Consider the following 20,964-nt stretch of genomic DNA (forward strand, 5'->3'; position numbering starts at 1 on the left):
AAATATTATATATATCAAAAAAGAATAACCAAGTACACTGATGTATACAAGAAAACACCTTGCCCATTGACCCCAATGACCCAAAATACACTAAGCCCGAACCCAACCCCTTGTTTCCTGTAGAACTAAAACACAACCCGAAAACCCAACCCCAACCTCTTATTTCCTCCTTTAGAACTAAAACTTCACAATGCCCTCCCTTTGGACTTCCCTCTAGTTGAGCTATCACTCTTAGTATCGTAGTTGATTGCCCAATGAAGACGTAACTTCCTGCTTTTCTTGAAACTTGATTTGGTTTAAAGCACGTGGCTTGCCTCAATCGTAGTGATTAGTTCTTTAAATTGGTCTTTACATCCTTCATGTGAAATTCCCACAAACTGCTGAATCTCGCTAACTTTAAGCAAAATCCAATCTGCTATCGGAGAAAGAGAGACCAAGGGAGCAACATTATCCCCAGACACAGCATCCAACTGCACTCCTGCCTCTGGACGTTCCTCTATATAAGGCACCAATACCAAGCTCATTGGTTCTCCAGCAACTCCATCGGTTCTCTCCAATGGTTTCAGGCCCATTGGAGATTCTGGGGTGACAATAAGTTCCTTCACCTCTAGGGTGGTATCGGATTCTACATCTCTTTCAGACCTCGGCAGTACACCATTTTCATTCAACTCCGACAAGGGAGCCATAGTTTTTTCAGGGACCAAGGGTGTAACAAGAGGCGAATGGCATTTCATTACTGATGTCTCAACGCCAATACTGGATGTAGACCCCACTTCAAATATTCCAGATTTCTTTTTGACCAGCCATACTCTCTTCGATCTGGTTATAGGGATAGGGCCGAATCCGATTTTCCGTTTTCCTTTAGAGTTTAAAGGGTTCGGGCCCGTTTTGTTTCTTACAACTCTGTTGTCTCCAGCTGAAATTAGATCTATTTTCGTAGACAAGCAAGTTATTGCTGCCTTCAACTCGACCAGTTGGGTTTCCATCTCCTTTAAAGAATTGTGCATCTCTACAAGCGGGTCCTGAATGGTGATTTACAAACCCCCCTCATTCTGAAACCCCGAGGCATGACCCTTCTTTAAAGCAGTCGCATAGGATCGCCTCAACACCGAGAATGTACTTGGGCCTTTCCCTTCCAAGGTCTCTTCCGCGCCACCTACATGTTTTCTATAGCCCCCTACATTTGAGTTGGAGGGACTGGCCCCCCCTCCAGCACCTCTTTGTCCTTCCACAGAATTGGTCTTGACGTGGGAAAAATCATGCAGTACCTCCCCCATCATTCTCCAGCCATTGCCCTCCTCCTCAGGGAAGAATATAAAATTCCTCCTCCCACCACCACCATACTCCTCTACTACCATATAACATCCTTGAGAATTTGAGTAGCGATGCACTATGAAGGTACGTCTGCCTGGACAGTGGAGTAAAAATCTTGTTTCTCATTTGTATGCGAAGTCATGGCCTTAGCCAGCCATTGTACTGTTGTTGAACCCAGAACCAATTTCGAAATCACCCTTCGACTCCTTTTAGTAATACCCAACATGCTCCCCTCCTTCACGAGTGTAAAGGATTTAGATCCTATGATCAACCTAATAGAAGAAACCATTCTGAGCCCAAACAGCCCCAACACCCAAAAAGAAACCTGGTCAGCAACCAAACGTCATCTTTCAGAAACCAGGTCTGTGCTGAAGGGAACCAGATCTGATCACCAGCTGAAGGGAATGGAAAGATGCAGTTGTTGGTCGTCGACTCACCATAGCCCTCTGAGGCAGCAACACGGCCACCGGAGCACTTTAGAAGGCGGCAGAAAAAGAACTAGGGAAAAATCAGGTCGCCGGCGGGCTGACCGCCGCCCGATGGCCCTCAGCGAGGTTGCCGAGGCCCATCGACCTTGTCTGTAAAGGTGGTGAGGATACCCTCGCCAGCAAGTGTGGTTGGATCTCACGAAAAGAAACTGTTCCCCGGAGAAGACCGATGCCAAGCGACCCTCAACGAGGACGCTGGGGTCCGTCGGCCACGTCTGTGATGGAGGTGAGGTGCTACTATCCGATCGACAGTGGCTAATGGGTGACGGCTGGATGGGTGTACTAGTTACGAGTATCAGATGGGAGATGTACAGAGAGGTTTTTTGCCCGAAGACTCGGCCCACCTATACAAACTTGGACATTCTTAACGATTTATTCCCATGGCTTTCGCTGTGGATTTTACACTAATTCTTGTGCTGTGGATTTTACACTAATTCTCTAGTTTACCAATCACTGGAGAAAACCCAATTTCCATTCGAGCATTATTGGCATCTGTTAAAGGACCAACCAAAATGGATTGAGCATTGATCCAAGGACAAGTCAAAGAGAAGATCCCCGATGTCAACCCCAACTCGTAGAGGCCAGCTGATTCTTGTGCTGATGCAAAATATTTCTTCTTGTTTCCTTGTGGAGATGGCATCACCTTAACAAATGTTGACTACTTTGGATATATATCATCAGCAAAGTAGTACCCCATAGTGAAATTGTTACCATTAATTGAATAATTGACAGGAAGAGCACGCCCTTGAACAAGCTCAATGAATATAAAAGATCTCTCAAGCACATTGATATCATTATGAAAACTAAGTAATCCAAAAAGTGCATCTCATTTCCAAAGATCATATGCTGCCACCGATTCTAAGATAATAGTTGGTTCACGACTGTGACCGTAGTACATACCTTTCCATGCAAACGGACAATTTTTTCACTTCCAATAAATGCAATCAATGCTCCCTAACATCCTTGAGAATCCATGTTGTTCACCAACAGAGAGCAATTGAGCACTATCATTGGTATTTGGAGACCTCAAATATTCATTAGAAAAAACATTAACAATTGTTTCCACAAAATTTTCAAGTTTTCCATTACGGTGCTTTCTCCAATCCATATGTATTCATCTATGAAATCAGCAGTTACTCCATAAGCAAGCATTCTAAATGCAACAGTTATCTTTTGCAGTGAACATAGACCGAGTCTTCTTGTATTATCTCTTTTTTGGATGAAGGCAAGAAATCTCCTTCGAAATATATTTGACATTAGGCATGATCACATACAAGTAGATGATGATCCTCCATCTTCGTTGAGAACTATCTCCAACTCATCTTCAGAGTCTTAAGGCCTCATTTGTTTTCACAACTGCTCTCAACTCATCTCATCTAATCATTACAATTTTTCCAAATCACCACATAAAATAAAATAAACAATTCAACTTTTTCAAATCTCAAAACAAAAATAATATTAAAAAAATATATTTTAAGAATATTTTATTCAACTTTTAACTTAAATCTCAACTCATCTCATCTCATTTGCGAAAACAAATGAGGCCTAAGTGAAGAAGGAATTTGCGAAAGAAAGAATGCGTCATAGAAAGAACGAAGTCAAGAATGAGGCCGCAGTCAAAATTTTCTCTTAATCTCAAACAAAAGTTAGGTTGCTTTGGATGTCAATGAAAGAGCAAGTGCTCTTATATATACACCAAAATATTACTTATTGAAAATATGACCATTAGGAAAATGACAAAAATTATTACTGTTGAAAATTTAATAATTAGAAAACAATGACAACATTTTAAAACATGACCATTGAAATTGTTAAAAAATGTCTCCATTGAGATGATCTTGATTTTCAATGAGATCTTAATAATTCGGAAAAAGGCAATTTTTGAAAACGGAACACTTTTGAAAATATTACCGTGCGGTCATACCCCTGAAAAAAAATAATTAAAATTTGTGTTTAAAATATTCACTAGAGATCAATAGTTCAAAACAGAAAGAAAAAGACAAAAAGTGAGAGTACTTAAGATTGTAAAAGGAAATAAACTAAAAAAATAATAAAGAAAGAATAGAGAATGGGAAGTATGAGGTTTTGGAAAGACGAGTAATTAAAATAGGGAAAGATGATTTTCGAGTAAAATTTGGCAAATCATTTGGTCATCCCAATGTGAATGCTCTAAGTTTGAGCAACTGAGGAGGGTTGAGGTCTCCAGTGGGTGAGCTGGAAAAGAGACAAAAATCACACAATGTTTGTAGCACAAAGAGTGAGATCAGAATACAAAGTCCCCTGGATGGCCAACTCAAATCACAAAAATAAAGGATTGACTCTCTAGTTGTTGGTGGTGCAATGTCTTCAGCAATGGCAATTGAGGGGCATATCCTACAATTCTTCCCTCGTCTTTATTCTGAACAGTATTCATGGAGACCCAAGTTGGATGGTCTCAGCTTTGATTCCATTGGTGCACAGGAGATAGTGCGGATGGAGAGAGCTTTGAAGGAGGGTGAGATATTTGAGGTGGTGAAGACTATGAATAGTGATAAGGCACCTAATGCTTTGTGATTAGCCTTTCTATCAAAGATGTGAGATTATCAAAGAAGACCAGCTTAATGTATTCCCCGAGTACCAGGCTTGTGGCAAATTCAACAACCTTGGAGATAATTTTATATGCAGTGCCTATCAAACTAAGGGTGTGATAAAAGTAGCATAATACTTTTATACAGTGGTGACAAATTTTAGACTCACTTTTTAGTGCTAATGAATGCATTGACAGCAGGGTTAGATGAAGGATCCTACATGTGCTTTGTAAAATAGGTAAGCCTACAATCATATGAATCGCAGTTTCTGGTCATATTTACTAAGTTCTGGTTTTGTAGAGTGATGGTGCGAGTGGATAGCACACTATATTTCTCCGGTGCAGTTCTCAATTTGATAAACCACACTCCAGATTTATTCCATAGCTCTTGAGGGTTGAGACAGAAAGATCCCTTTTCCACTTTACTCTTTGTCGTGGTGATAAGAGGCAACGAGTAGGAATGTTCTCAGCTGCTGTCAACAAGCAGTTCTTATTAGGATTCTCTGTAGGCTCCAAAAATAATAAAGAGTTTATTCTGTCATATCTATTGTTTGCTGATTACACTCTCATCTTTTGCAAGGCTATCCAGGAGATATCCATATTTTGCACTACTTATTCCTTTGTTTCAAAGTTGTATTTAGCCAAGTCAGAATTAGTACCATTCCAATACTACAGCATTCCTTTTTCTTGAAAGGGGGAGACAGAGAGGCATAGAGGCAGGCTGTGATACGAAAAGGCAGAAAGGGGGAGGCACGTGAAATGGAGAGCAAGAGTGGGGAAGAGCAAGCTGGGAGGGAGAGATGGTGTTGAAGGCAGAGCTAGTGGTTAGGTTGAACATTGTCGTGTTTCCATTACGGCACCACCAACAACAACCAGACCATGTTGTTTTCTTGAGTTTTCTACCCAACACCAAATTGAACAATGGTGAAAAACAAAATCTTCAATACAGTTTTTAGCTAGGGTGGTTTGCTAGGTTTTTTGCCAAACCCTAAAAGAAGATGATTAAGAGATGAAGAGAGGATATGGAAGATGAGGATATCAATGAGGTCAAATACTGCCATCATAACAAGAAAGGGATGATCAAGGAATTTTGATACCAATCTTCTTTGAAGGGTATCCCTATTCCCATAAATGAGAGTTTCACAAGTATTTAGATTCTCCTGAGCAGTATACAACCACAGAAGGAATACTGAGGATTCCACAAGTATCTAGATACTCCTGACCATTCTACAACCAAAGAAGGAATACCGAAGAAATCCTTAATACTCGTAAATCTTAAAATATGAATAAAACCAAATCCGACATTCAATGACCATTGACCACAGAAATGATGAAATATGAATTCCAGTTTTATCTTTGTAGGCAGCTGAGACTACATGTTCCAAGGCAGGTTAAACATATATATGCACACACACACACACACACATATATATATATATAGAGAGAGAGAGAGAGAGAGAGAGATACTTCATCAGTCCATCCAAGTCTTCTGCAGAAAGAATGCATTCCTTGCATAAACCATCTGTTATGAGGTCTTCAGGGGTTTCAGTTCCTCTTACAGCAACAACAACTGATCTTAAATGATGCAGAACCACAATGAAGTATGCGGCTTCACACTTGGCCTGGATCAGGAAGTTAATAAAAATTAAAATTAGGCTGATTAGGCAGCACAACTCTGATTAAATGCTTAAGAACAAAGGGAATACATAATTGTAACAAGCTAAATCTAGGGACTTCACGCATTTCAATACCCACAAGCTTCAAAGAGATTATCCGCCATTTAAGACTACAAAGTCAAGAAACACTCAACCGTATATTTGTGGATGTGCATTCAGTGCGTGAACCAATTACAGTACACTGTCCAAAAGAATGTAAAACCAGTTGACCAGTCAGGCCAAGTTCTAGTCTGCATGAATGAGTTGTTGCTTGATTTGAGATTGTTTGGAGTGAATATGGTGATACAACGCACCATCAAGTTGCTTACTTGCACTTAACCATGGCAACTTCAACGATACAAGTAGATAGACTTAAAACTGTGCCTAAACATGGAAGGAGAGGATAACTATACTTTCAAGGGAATCAGCAACAACTAACGAACTAAACCATCTTTCTGTTAAGACCCTGTGTAGACTAAAATAAAGATTCAAAGGATGGAAACCAAACTTTTGGACCTGACGACAGCAGGAACATAAAGATAAAGTGTCATTTTCATTTTATATCCACATTTGTTCAATGTTTAATTGTAAGCATGCTTTTAGCCGTTTAGGGTTTCCAACCATCTGAATCCTCCCCATTTATAGTGTTTAGCCCTATCATTCACTTTGATGTATGTCTCCTAGCATGGTAATTATCTAACCATGCCTTGTCAATACTACCAATGTTGGAAGCATACAACTGATAAATTTGGAAATAACTCCAATTTCCCAATCATGGGCAGCTCTAAGAAAACAAACATTCCACTGTGAGGATCCAATAGAGCTGTCTAAAAGATCTGACACCGATGCCTCCTGATCAGGATCCACTGGGAAAAATAGAAGGAAACACAATCTTGAGGGCAGAATTACCACACCAAGTACCATGCCACAATCAGACCCTGGACTGCTCTTCAATCGCGAAGCTAATAAAACAAGCAAATAGTCCCCATCCATTTCTAATATTCTTCCATAAACATACACCACGTGCAGCCCTCACTTCATTGGAACACCAAACCCACCACGAGCTCCCATACTTCGACTCAATAATAGCCCTCGACAGAGACTCCCTTCCTGGTGGTACTGCCATAATCTTTTCCCATGAAATGCCTTATTAAAGATCCTCATATTTCTAACCCCCAACCCTCCACTTGAAATCGGAGAGCAAACCTTATTCCACTTAACCAATTGGAACTTGGACTCCTATTCAATTCCTCCCCATAAAATAAAAATAAAAAATAAAAAAAATCGAAAAATCTTCTCAATTCGATTACCCACACTAGCCGGAAATAAATATAGAAAATATGTGGGAAGATTAGAAAGGGTACTCTTGATTAGTGTGGTTCTTCCCTCTTTAGACAAGTACATCCTTTTCCATCATGCCAACCTTGTCTTGATCCTCTCCACTACCCCATCCCAAATAGTCTTTGCCTTGAAAGTGACCCCAAGAATAGGGCCTAGATATTTCATAGGCAACAAGGGCTACCTAACAACTTGAAATACATGCCAAGCCTCTAATGTTACGCACATTCGACCACAGGCACCATCTTGGACTTTCCTAAATTCACCTTTAGGCCAGAGACAGCTTCAAAATAAAGCAACAGAGCCTTCATCGCCTTAATATAGCCCGGGTCCGAATCACAAAAAAGTAATGTATTATCTGCAAAAAGAAGATGGTAGACATGATAAAACCATTGTTAGTACTTCCCACCGAGAAGCCAGGGAGGAAACCTGCACCAACCACATCCTCCAACATTTGACTAAGCAGATCCATAATAATCACAAAGAGAAATGGGGACAATGGGTCCCCTTTCTCAAACCACACAAGTAGTTGAAGAACCCAACAAGGGTACCATCATTTACCAAAGAGAAATTTTATACATAAGCCTCACACTCCTGCACACCACTTAAAAATATGTGAATTTATTATTTTACCCTCATGTTTCATGAAATATGAACTATGAAACACGAGGATAAAAGAGTAAAATCACATATTTTTTACGTGGTGTGCAGAGTGTGGAGCTTATGTGTAGCACAACTCTTTACCAAAATAAAGAACCGAACAATGGTCACAGAAGGCTTGATCCACGTATGCCACCTTTCCCCAAAACCACACCTCTCAAGCAAGAAAAATCTGAAATCCCAACTCGCATGGTCACAAGCCTTCTTCATGTCCAATTTGCATATAATGCAAGCACTCCAGTTCTAAATCTACTCTCCAAACATTCATTTGTTATGAGCACCGAGTCTAGAATTTCTCCCTTTATCAAAAGCATTTTGAGACTTTCAGATTATCTTCTCCATGATTGTACCAATATGATTCGCTAGAACCTTGCATGTAACTTTATACACCTCGTTCACAAGGCTAATGGGGCAAAAATCCTTCACATACAAAACCCCCGCCCACTTTGGAATAGGTGCAATGAAAGTCGTATTGAGACTTTTCTTAAACTTCTTGGAAGAAAAGAATTCATGAAAACTGCTATCTGCCAATATGTGGGAGGGAAAAAGGAGAAAGAAAAACCGATCAATGTCCAGGAAACTAGCTGGACTTGAGAGCACATCAAATAAACACTACTAATTTGACAATGTCATTCCATTTGTGAGATTTGCATTTCTCCATAGCATAAAAGGGGAACTTGTCTTTTCCATTTTGGGGGAGGGGGGGGAGGGGTAATCGAATGTTAAGAATATTGAAGGTGTCAAAAGTGATATTGTTTTATGCTTCAGAAGATTAGCATTTGTGAGATTTGCATCTTAGGCTTTGGAGTGAGGGAGAGTTTGTGGGATGTGTTAACTTGTAGATTTTGTAGATAGGGAATTAGGGATCCTCTATAACTCACACCAACCAAAACTAACAAAAAACAAAACAAAAGAACAAACACAAATTTCAACAACTGTTGTAAACAGAACTTATAATTTGATAATATGACATCCTATCTCACAATGTCCCAACAATCCCAAAAGAATGCCATGGAGAAACCATCCGGTCCAAGAGCTTTATCTCTGGGCATCTCTCTTACCACATGATGCACCTCGTCCTCCTTGAACGGTCTTTCCAATTGATTAGCATCCGAAAGATCAATAGTCTCAAAAGCCAAGCCGTCAAGTTTTGGCCTCCACGTAAATTGCTACACGAGGAGTCCCATAATAGTGAACAATATGGTCCTTGATCTTAGAATGGTCATTGAGAATGCAACCTTGCAACCTTCAAAATGGAGCATCTCAATAGTCTCAAGAGCAAAGCTGTCAAGTTTTGGCCTCCAAATAAATTGCTCTGCGAGGAGTCTCTCATAATAGTGAACAATATGGTCCTTGATCTCAAAATGGTCATTGAGAACACGACCTTCAAAATGAAGCATCTCAATAGCATTGTTCCTACTATGAGAATTGGCTACTCGATGAAAAAACTTTGTACATCTATCCCTTTCTTTCAACCAAAGAGCCCAAGATTTTTGCCTCCATGAGGTCTCCACCATCAAAATCATCTTTTCAAGTTCAGCAGCCACAAAGCTTTTCTTCCTCCACCTATCTTCACCCACCCAACCTCTACAACTCCTCAAAGAGGGAGTTCATTTGAATATCAAAATTCCGAAAAGTTTCCACATTCCAATTCTTCAAATCATTCTTTAAGGCTTTAAGCCTGCTTGCCAATATAAAACTTGGAGAGCCAATAAACTAATAAAAAGACCACCATTGTCTCATCATATCCACAAAACCATAAACTTTTAACCACATATTTTCAAACTTGAAGTACCTGCGACCCCCGTGGATACCCCCACAATCCAACATGATGGAAAAGTGATTTGAACATACCCAAGACAATCTCTTCTGACAACACTTCGGAAAATGGGCCTCCCAAGAAGGAGATACAAGAAATCTATACAACCTCAACCCTGCCCGGTCCTAAGACAATGTGAAAGCACCCCTAACCAGGGGCAAATCCAATCGTTCCAAGTCAAAAAAAAATCAGACAACTCCGCCATGGCCAAACCAAGTAATATTGAAGTCCACTCCAATGCACCAAGGCAGGTCCCACCAGCTACAAACACTTGCAATCTCATCCCACAGAAATCTTCTAGTGCTATCCAGGTTAGGCCTATAAATACCCGCAAAAGCCCACTGAAATCCATCTTCCACATTCTTGAAGAATCAAGCCACCGAATAATCCCCAATACACTCCTCAATAAGATCCACAATCCTCTTATCCCACATCACAATAATACCACCTAAGGCCCCCTTTAAGGCAAGGAATGCCAATCCTACATAAAAGCATCCCCTAAACCTCTAACAATACTTCTATCAATAAATTTGAGCTTTTTTCCTGCAAAAAAAATGGCATCCACCTTCTCGGATGCACTCTTGACCCGCCACACAAGGTCAGGCTGGGTTGGCATCTAAGAGTCTGACCCAACTTTTTGTTTTCCGTTCTCTGTTATGCAAGATCTGCACCCCGCATTACAGCCCAAAGAAGTAGTCTTCTCCACATTGCAACATGGGCCGCAACCCACATCCTACGAGACAGCCCCTGTTTTATGACCCAAACCCACAACCCCTGATTTACCCATTTCTTGCAAATCAGCCCCAGATATACAGCCTAGACTCACCTAGGCCCATCTCCTTATCAATCGCCACGAGAAGACTGTTTTTTTTTTTAGGGAGAGGAACAATACCCCGAATCAGCTCATTCTTCATCACCAACAACGACTCTTTATCTTCCCAACCTGGCATACCTCCCTCAGTGACTCCAGTGCTGCCCATCGAAGCTTGTGTTTGTTGCAGGTTTCTATAAGCCTGACAACATGCTCTAACCCGCTGCCTGCCTCCATCGTCACACTGCCCCAAGAACTTCTACTATTTCTCGATGAAATCTAAATGGCCAGGAAAGACATTGATCTCATTAACGCCACCTCGGTATTTGCTAACAAGAATAGAGGGCTTCGAAGAACCCACTTCCCTGAGAGTTTCAGCAAAACAGCTACATCCCTTCCCATCCATGCCTTCGGGGATGACTATGAAGCCTCTCCTGTCACCATCCCCATACTTTGTTATCACCTAGTAGTGCCCATAGATGTTTACACATCACTGTACCAAAAAGGCTCGGTTCCCCTCTCGCGAAGTCTAATAGAATTCATTGAAGAAGCATATGCAATTACAGTTTGTACCAACCAACCCACAAACGCCTTACCTGATAACAAACTTTATAACTTTTCTACTTCTTTCGGTAATATGCAACAACCCTTCATTCACTCTTGAGAAGATGAAGATCTTTGAGTCTTATTATGGGCTAATGGGCTTTTTTATATTGATGGTGATCCTTTTTATTTATTTCAAACATATTTTATTTTAACTTTCTCATTTAGGATTCAATATCTTAAAAGAATTAGTTAAAGATTTGAATGATATTACTTTTACTTTCCAGGACAGCGTTGGTTTCTAACCTTATCGCAAGCAATTCATCTCCAAGCTTCTTACTTTCCTTATTTTTGTAATTTTTCTAACCTTTTCCTACCATCATTTCCTTAACCTGATGCCCAAAAAGCTGAAAGAATCCTGCTAAAGAGAAAATCCAAAGATCCATGCAGGGTGTAGGGTTTTGTGGTCCTGTATAGCTGTAACTACTTTTTCTTTTATTGGCACCGGGTGTCTGGGTATGGCGTCCCAACTAATCACGTTGGTGCACAGGCCCTCAGCAAGGAGTTTTCCGCAAGTGCACCTTAGGTAATCTAAGGGAAAAATTTCCCAGTCCGATGGCCCCTAGAGATTGTTTGCACCCACGGGGATTTGAACCTTAGACCTAGGGGGAGCATACCCCCAAGCCCAAGGCTTTTACTACTTGAGCCAAGTTCTGAACCAAGAAGAATCCTTCGAAACTCTAAACTAATCCATCATATCTTTCGAAGCATGTACCCACCAAAGCCCTTCAGGAAACTACTCTAAAATTTCTTTGTTGCTGCTGTCTTATGTCAGATTTGGCATCAGCACAAGCAAGTGAATTAATCAGAATAGGGAAAAGCCACTCCTGCCAATGAACATACAACAATCCGTAAAAAAACAAAATACTATTTGACAGATGCACAGGCCACTTGTAATAATGTAACACCCTATTCCGATAAAGAACAGTTAAAAGAGATAAAATACTAAAATAATGTGAATATAAATGAAAGAAGTATAAACATCAGACCCCGCACCTCTCTCCTTTCTCCTGTTACTGTATGTACTAAAAGGAATCACCTCAAGGCATCCAAAACTTATTCAGACTACACCTTAGCCATAAAGGTGCAAAAAATTATCAACTGCTTGAATGACTCGGTATCAGATTTCTTTCCCTTTATTATCATGTAATGAAATTCTCATCAGAGCTCTGCCAAGCACTAATTTCTATCATCGTTAAGGTTGACAAATTTTTCACATTATCACTAAAATAAAGTACCACTTGTGCTAATTTTTCAATTATTTCTTGAGGAACAAGTTAGAAATGAAGGTAGCAACCTGCAAGAAAGATTTAAAAAGTATGCACAAACAAAAGATAGGCATAATCAAAGTTGCATGCAATTTTAGATTTGTACAGCATCAGAATAAGTAATGCTTGATCTACAAACCAAATCTCATAATTACAACATAACAAGGTGAAAAAAAGACAACAGTGTCCATATAAACAACACATAACTAATCAACAATTTAAGCTTCTTATATGAGCTATTTGATAATATGTTCAAACAATGGCAGACTGTCATCCGCAAAAAGTTCTACTTTTGACCCATTACATAAAATTAACAAACGTGCTCCTCACCTAAAATCATAGAAAGCCGACAAACATGTACACAAATAATGACATTAATGGCCCCAGACATGTGAAATGTCTCGTCTGAACATTACAACTAAATCAATGAGCATTAACACTGAGATAAATAAATATGACATAAAGATGGATTCTGCCCAGGGAGTTCAATCAGAACAATCATACTTTTGAAATTCGAAGAAGAAAGAGAGAGGCCTGTCCTGACACGAAACCATATCTGATATAGTTCTAGGTGTAGTACATGAAAACTTAAGACCCTTAAATCACCTGGTTAACCCGCCCTCGTCTAAGTACTTCTGGGGTTAAATTAACATGTTTTAGAAAGGCAGCTGCATGGCCTCGCCACCAGTTATCACCATTGAGAATGGGCCACCTAAGAAGAACACAATAAAATCATAAGAACTATAACTTGCAAGCAGTAGATTTCTGAAAGACTGGGGTCTCTAAGAATGCCTTTATTTACAAAAAATTGATGATCTGAATGACAAAAGAAAACCAAACTAATTAACTCATGGTCCTAACATTTCTCATGTCTAAGCTATCATATAAATCAAACAGGGTACCCAACGGATTAACAACCTGTTACGAGCCCAGGGAGCTAAAAGCCCCTGCCTGTAAAGCCATGCACAAGGAAATAAGAAAGGATTTCTTCCAAAATCTAGTAGTGGACCCTGCACCATCTAGCACTTGTGAAAATGATACTCAAAACAGCTGATTTAAGAAAATATTTTAATGCAGTACCGTGTAGGCAGCTTCAGCAAATTTATGAAGAGCTGCAGCCTCCTGAATCAGTCCTTCAGGTGCCTCCATGGAGTCTTCAAATGATCTTGGGGATTGACCATGCCTCTGCAATAAGGCTAGACCTGGACAGCGATGCTCTCTGATGTCATGGAAAGTAATGCCAGTGAAATGAAACTCTGAACAAGCAGCTTTCGGTATAAATCACATATAGATGGAAGGAAAAGACAATGATGGAGTTGATGATTGTGTGTGTGTGTGTGTGTGTGTGTGTGTGTGTGTGAGAACTGCTATGAATCATTGCCACTTCTTGGAACCAGGAAAATGAATCCAACTCTCTTTCTTTCATTGGCCTAATCGCTTTGATTGGAAAAGAGAAGGAAAGGGGAATCCACATGTTTGGATCCATGGGGATTATTCTCGTCTCAAAATGGGTCAGAAATGCCCCAGAAAAAAAAAAAAAAAAAAAAAAAAAAAAAAAAAAAGGACAAACTATATAGGAACAGTGCACAAAAGTCCAAAAGAATAAAAGTTTATGTTCAATCTCTAAGCTACTGACTCTGGTGTACCTTATCATAAAAGCAGCAGTGTCACACGCAAGTCCTAGGTTCTAACTTTTGGTTGAACTTGAACTAGGGCCCATGGGCCAGATTTGTCCTATTTGATTAAATTTCTACGATTTAGTTTTTATATATTGCCACCGTTTGCTTTTATGGATGTTAGGGCTCTTAATTCTACATGGCAGTGACTGTATTGGGCTATTGGGTTTTCTGTCCAGCCCATTGGGCAGCCCTTGGCGCCAGCTTGGTGCCCAAGTTAGTTTAGAACATTTGACTCATATATATGGAATGATTACCCCGCACAAAAGTCAAGTATTGTGCAGATTGACAGGGCTGCTAACGGCCAAAAGCTCTCAGACTTGACTTAATTAAATAAGGAAGGTATTACGCGGTTTAATTGCTGGAAATAGGCCTTGGAAGTTCCCTAATCTGTTGGGCAGCAAGATTTCAAACTTCCTGAATATATTAGGCAATCTTTGGCCTGCTCACTCTCCCATTGGCAGCCTCTTCCCCAATTTATTCCAAAATTCAATGAGATTCCAATTTGAAAATTGATCATGTTTCAAAATATCAAGAGGTTGTACTCTTGAAATAGAGAGCTGCTCCCAGCCGGTCGGGTGAAAACCCAATTTTAACACCGGCCAATAAAATTTTGCCACGTAGGACATGCAACAAATCTTCATCTACACTCGCATGCACTAGATTCATTCCTTATTTTTCATCTCTTCCCCTCTTCTCTCTCTCTCCCCCACCCCGCTGCAACTCCCTCTCTCTCTCTCTCTCTCTCTCTCTCTCTCTAATACACTCTCCTAGCTCTCCTCTGCAGGCTGCCCAGCTCTATGTGAAAGCAGTAAAAGTTTGCTGCTTTTTTTCTTTTTTTTTTTATAATTAGCAACAGCTTTGTTTTTTTTTTCTAAGATCTAGATTTTCATTGTCATTTTGTTGTTGTGGGTATCTTTTGGGCTGGTTTGACATGTGCAGAAAGATGATGAATTTAATACGATTATTAATTCATAGGCAATGACCTACAGAGGAGAGTGTATTTTAGAGAGAGAGAGAGAGAGAAAGTATTTGAGAGAGATAGGGAAGTTGCAGCGGAGTGGGGGGAGAGATGGAAAATAAAGAAGGAATCTAGTACATTTGAGTGTAGATAGAGATTTGTTGCATGTCCTATGTGACGAAATGCCATTGGCCGGTGTTAAAACTGGGTTTGCACTTGACCGGCTGGGAGGTTTTTCCCTTGAAATGGTTGTACAGCCAGCATTAAAAACTCCAGCTATCAATGCTGACCCATTATAGCAAGTATAGAAAATCTTCCTTATACAACTCACAAGGAAATTCCTAAAATGCGGAGATCTGCAGCCGGCTTAGAAACACAGTAATTACTCAATAACAGTTCAAAATATGGGACAGTCAGGTCTGAAAAACACAGTAAATCAGCACCCGTCTGTTAGAGCAATAGCATTGGTTTAGCCAAATGCCAGTGCAATGCAAAAGTTGCTTAATGTGTCCCAAAAATGTTCTACATTGGCTTATCCATAGATCAATCAAAATGGACTTTTGCTACAAAAATGTGTAAGGAATTATAACTTAAGCAAAACATTTTTAATTTTATTCTCTTTTTTCCCCAACAGTCATCATCTTTCTCAAAACTATGCCGCCTGCTAGACCCGCATGGCATACGTTTATTTCTCGACAACCAGTGTAACTAACACCACTGTCGGAGTGTTGGACCCCCACGTCGAGTTGCCTCTAGAGATGCCGCACATGCCCTAGTCATGGTGGGGACAAGCACCTTGGCTAGCCCACAAGCATGCCTTGGCTCGTGGGGTGACACGCACGGGGCGCCCAGCATGCGGGCTAGCGAGGCTAGTGAGAGTCTGACCGCACGAGCAGCCATGCATCGTGCGCCCATGCGCGCGGCAATAAGCACAGCCATGCGCCACACGGCAATGCTCGCAGGCATGCGCTGCACGCTCATGCGCGCAACACTAGACCGCGCACGCATGCGCGCGGCATTGCAAGCAACAGCACGCCGTGCGCGCTTGCGAGTCTCAATGCGCAGGCCCATGCGCACCTTGCGCGCGCCCATGTGCAGCAAGACCATGCACGGCACCTCCAGCCCACCCAGTGCGCCCGCGCGCACACATGCACAGCCCTGCTGCACACCAGCGAGGTTAGTGGCATGCCATCCAGCGCACGGCTCCAGCCCGTGCCTTGTAGAGCAGGTCAGTGGCATACCCACTAGGCATGCCATCCAGCGCATGGCTCCAGCCCATGCCCTACAGCCTAAGCGCCTAGGCCACCAGCCTGGGCCATGCCGTGCATCACCATGGCTCACCATCAACAAGCCATGCCGCACCACCTAACCATGGACCAACCCGAACACCACCATGCACCAACTTAGCCCACCATGGGCCATGCATGCCACGGCTAGCCTTGGTCCATGACCACTATCATGTTATTTATTTGATTTATTTAATTTGATTTATTTATTTATTTTCAAGGGACCTATTGGGGGTTTCCAATTTGTATTGCTTATAAATAGGACATCTTTCATTTGCTTTATAATCTTTTGGCAAATTCCTAGAGGGAAGACTATTGTTTGAGAAATCACAAACCGGTGCCATTGCACTTAGACTTTTTGGATGAAATTCGTGAATCCTAAAGAGAGAATCACACTCTGCAATTCTTTAAATAAGTGTGATTCATTTATCTTGTTTCTTACAACTTGGTGCAATTCGTGAATCCAAGTTGAGTTTATCAATATATGAGGTTTATTCAATTCTTGTGCAATTCGTGAATCAAGTATTGAATTATCATTGATTGTCCCTTTGTTAATTCAAGTTCATAAGTATTGTTGCTTTTGTTTTTGAGTGTTCATAATTGTGTTCTTGGTGTTCTTCATATTTTTGCTCTTCCAAATCCATTAAACCCTAGAAGTCGACCTAAACTTGTGTTAGTCAACTTTCCATAACTCATTTGCATCATCTTTTGCCCTAGCCGAAACACTCTTCCCACTTGAGTTCAAATTCAAATTTCGGCAACACTTGCCTTATTTGGATTTGACCTAGCCGTCCATCACACTTGCCAAATTAGTGTTCCTACATTTTAGGAACCCTAATTGATCATCTTATCCCCTATAGCCGGCCATATCCATTCCCCATTGACTTTCAAGATTTTAGGAAACTTTTCTAAAATCTCTCACTAGCCATACTCGATCAACCCTAGCCGCCCACTCCAAAACACTAAACCTAAACCCTAGCCATCCATCACCCATCTTCCAATCCCTAAACCTAAACCCTAAGTGGCGCCAACCCTAATTGCCCCATTGCCGTGCGCCTCTTACCACTATTGTAGCCATACACTTCCTTGACCTTTTCCACCATTCCATACATCCATTTTGGCCTAGACACCTAACCTCACCATACCAAAGTGGTCATCTGGACTACCATTGATTGAGAACCAAGCAAGAGAGGAACTAAGGTTCGGTCATCACAAGACTACCATTGGCGTGGAGATCCTAGTGTTTAGGGACTTGACCGAGGTCCCTAACACAGAGGCTCAACTCTCTCTCACACATCAGAAGCCATCGTGGCTTGCAGAGACGCAGAGGCGCAGCCAACCAGCCCGTCTAAACCATCGGACACCACCCTTGCGCCAATAGCAGCCTCTCACTGTTGTCTCGTTCTCTCTCTCTCTCAATGTATTTCACAGTCTCTCTGTTCGAAACTGATATCTTTTACGCATGTCAGAGCCACCATGGCTTGCACAAAAACTGCCGACCAGCCCTTCTTTACCATCAAACACCACCCTTCTCCCTCTTGCACGTCGACAACCATCATGCTTGCACAAAAGCCACCGACCAACCCTTCTCTACTATTGGACGCCACCCTTGAGCCGGCCACCTCTGTATGCCACCTCAAAAACCAACTTCTCACTCTCCACTGATTTTGGCGGCTCTGAGTTATGTTAACCATCTATGTCATTTATGACCATCTCTGTTAGTAACCATCACTCACAGTGCAGCTTTTTAACACTGTTGAAATGAACACAGGGAAAGTCGACAGCCACCTTTAATTGAGACGAGGATAATCCCCATGGATCCAAACACTGTTTTTGGTTGTTTCGGTGCAAGTCAATGTAAATATGGCAGCTCAATGTGTAAATTTTAGGAAACCTTGAAAATAATAAAAATGATAATTTAGCCAACCTCATACCGAATTCATTGTGGGATGAAATTGATTGAGGTTGGCTAAAACCACTTGAATGTCTACTTTAGCTCAAATTTGGCTACAATTATGCACAAGTCAATGCTTATGCTCTTAGGAAACCTTCAAACCAAATTAGGAAAACTTCTGCTGTATGAGAAATCACAATAGGAAGCTGCTGGGCCAATTTCCAGCCACCCTTTCTACCTAAAATCAGCCAATATCTCTGCCATGCGCCCCTCCAGCTTGAATTCCTATTGACATTTCCAGATTTCCCTCCTAAAAATCAAGGTTGCCAATTGTGCCCAAGAAACCCTAGTGTACTTCTAATAAAAATTTTGAGATTAGGTGCTGCCAGGATTATACCAACAACCACTATGCCCATATCTCACCCCTTGGGTCCAGAAACTCTAAAATTAGTTTCTACCCAAGTCAAACTCTAGGTCCTAATTCTACCACCAGACTCTAGGGACTTCTTGTTCCTCTATTTTTAATCTAATGCCACAGAAGCCACAACGACCTGCATACAAACTCAACTTTCTTGTTTCAAAGTTCAAAGGAAAGCCTGCAGCCACCATCTCTTCAGTGTGCCTCAAACCCTCTTTTTAAAGTTCTCTCCGCACAAACCCCTAGAAGGAACCTCCTAAACTCTGCTGCAATACAGGTGGGGATTTCTCTTCCATACATCAAAATTTCCCTGCCCTATGTATTACAAAATTTCATATGTTATTGAATGGAAGTTTCAACATAGAACTTACATCTTTGTGACTTTACAGGCATAGCTGCCGTTGAAGCAGCCAAGGATTTCTTCCAACACCACCTTGGGTTGGAAAAAGGTGAGAAATACCCAACTTCTGGAAGCACTATGAATCTAGATTGCTGCCAGCAATCCAGACAGCCCTTAGAACCCAACCCCTACCCAGTATTACATGTATAGAGGCTAAGAAACATGCATGAGAAATTCCTATACACCATTTGACATTGTAGGCATGACATGGCACACAAAACACATGCTGTCAGGAGCCTGACGGCATCACAACAGCTTCAAGCAGCCAGTAAAACCATGATTTCTCATGTTTGACATGTCTAGAGTTAAGGGACACTTAAATCCATGCATGACACCCACTGACAGCATGTAAAATGTTTTAAGTATGGTTGAGTAACTCAAAACAAGACTTTTATAAAAGGCGGAAATTTCAGCATATAAAGCACAAGCATGGACAATCATTCATTAAGCCATGATTTCTTGCATATTGACATGTCAAGTTTGAATAGTTCACTGTTGTATGAAACATACACAGCAGCTAGTATCTTAGGAAGGAAAACGTTTTGAAACCATGTGCATACGTAAAACATGGCATGAATAGTTATTTATAAATTTATCAAACTCCCCAAAGTTTTGAAAAGGGATTGCCATGAACAACCCCAAATGACTCTGGAAGTCACATTCGAGCATGTTAGCATTTGTTTTTACCTAAAGTTCATGAATTCCTTGAAATGCATAAAAAAAGGTCTTGCTGTCAGCAACCCCAAGTGGACCAAACTGCCGCTGTTTTGAGATTTACATGCATTCTAACTTACCAAAAATCATGCGGGCATGTCTACACATACATACCCAGCATGTAGTGACATTGAAGAGTAGGCATGCATAACTTAACGTCAATTTTGCAAACCGTCACCAGGTAGACAGCAAGCAACACTATGGAGTATAGGTTCATACCTTAGTCAAATATTAAGAGTTTGAGTTGACATTGATATAAAATATGTATGTAACGTAATAGGTGCTTGATTGACGTGCTTAGTTGATTCTCGAAGCTAAGGAGATAGGCTAAGTGGCATGATCATAACCTTTATGTGTGCTCTAATTACTCTATTTTGCATGAAAGTGATGTTTTAACCAATGCTATGTATAGCAATGTTCAATATTTGCCATTTTTATGAATCCTCAATGAATTATGACAATGTGCTTGTGGGTGCAATTATGTATCTTATGCTGATTTGGTTGTTTCTTCTGAATGGATGCCTTGTCCCGAAATTCACTCTTATGTATATTATGCTCATTGATTGTCATAAATGGATGCCATAAAAAGTTTTATGGAACTTTTTCATGTCTAGCTATTTTTATGATTTAATAAGATGTGAAATTTTTATGATGTCGAGTCTCTTTACCTTGCGTAAAGTTACATCAGTACACAACATTCCTGGCCCATGGGAAGGGGCTGTGTTACAAGCAGCCACTTGGCAGCACTCAAGCCACCAAAGTTCAAGGAAGGCAGAATTTTTACTCACAAATTGGCAAACTTAGATGATAAAGATGCAATAAATGGATGGGATATAGATAGCCACCTTAAAAATCTAGGAGACAGGACATGCAGCAATCATGAAACACAAGCATAGAACAATATGCAACAGAAAAATTTCAAAACAAACCTGCCAAGAGTTCCAGATGCCCAGTTCCTGATGCACGATAAGCAACAAGATCGCCCAATAATCTTGCCACAGAATAAACTTCATCTTCCTCCAGCACACTCCTGAACAAATGAGATCAAATAATGGAAGACTACAGAGCCAGTATACATTAAAATCAAAATTCA

The 20,964-nt window shown here is 40.8% G+C and overlaps 1 protein-coding gene across 3 annotated transcripts in view; it reads right to left on the bottom strand.

Annotated features, from left to right (window-relative positions):
* The window catches only part of LOC121265164 (diacylglycerol lipase-beta), a 43,478-nt gene that overhangs the window by 12,533 nt on the left and 9,981 nt on the right, over window positions 1-20,964 (bottom strand). For all 3 annotated transcript variants that reach the window (XM_041168684.1, XM_041168674.1, XM_041168667.1), the window contains exons 4-8: window positions 20,801-20,901; window positions 13,603-13,724; window positions 13,441-13,532; window positions 13,129-13,234; window positions 5,836-5,990 (exon numbers count right to left, since the gene is read on the bottom strand). In XM_041168684.1, coding sequence (XP_041024618.1) covers window positions 5,836-5,990; window positions 13,129-13,234; window positions 13,441-13,532; window positions 13,603-13,724; window positions 20,801-20,901 — 576 coding nt within the window. The remainder of the gene's footprint in view (window positions 1-5,835; window positions 5,991-13,128; window positions 13,235-13,440; window positions 13,533-13,602; window positions 13,725-20,800; window positions 20,902-20,964) is intronic.

The sequence above is a fragment of the Juglans microcarpa x Juglans regia genome, chromosome 1D, assembly GCF_004785595.1.
Source record: "Juglans microcarpa x Juglans regia isolate MS1-56 chromosome 1D, Jm3101_v1.0, whole genome shotgun sequence".
In the NCBI taxonomy this organism is placed as follows: Eukaryota; Viridiplantae; Streptophyta; class Magnoliopsida; order Fagales; family Juglandaceae; genus Juglans; species Juglans microcarpa x Juglans regia.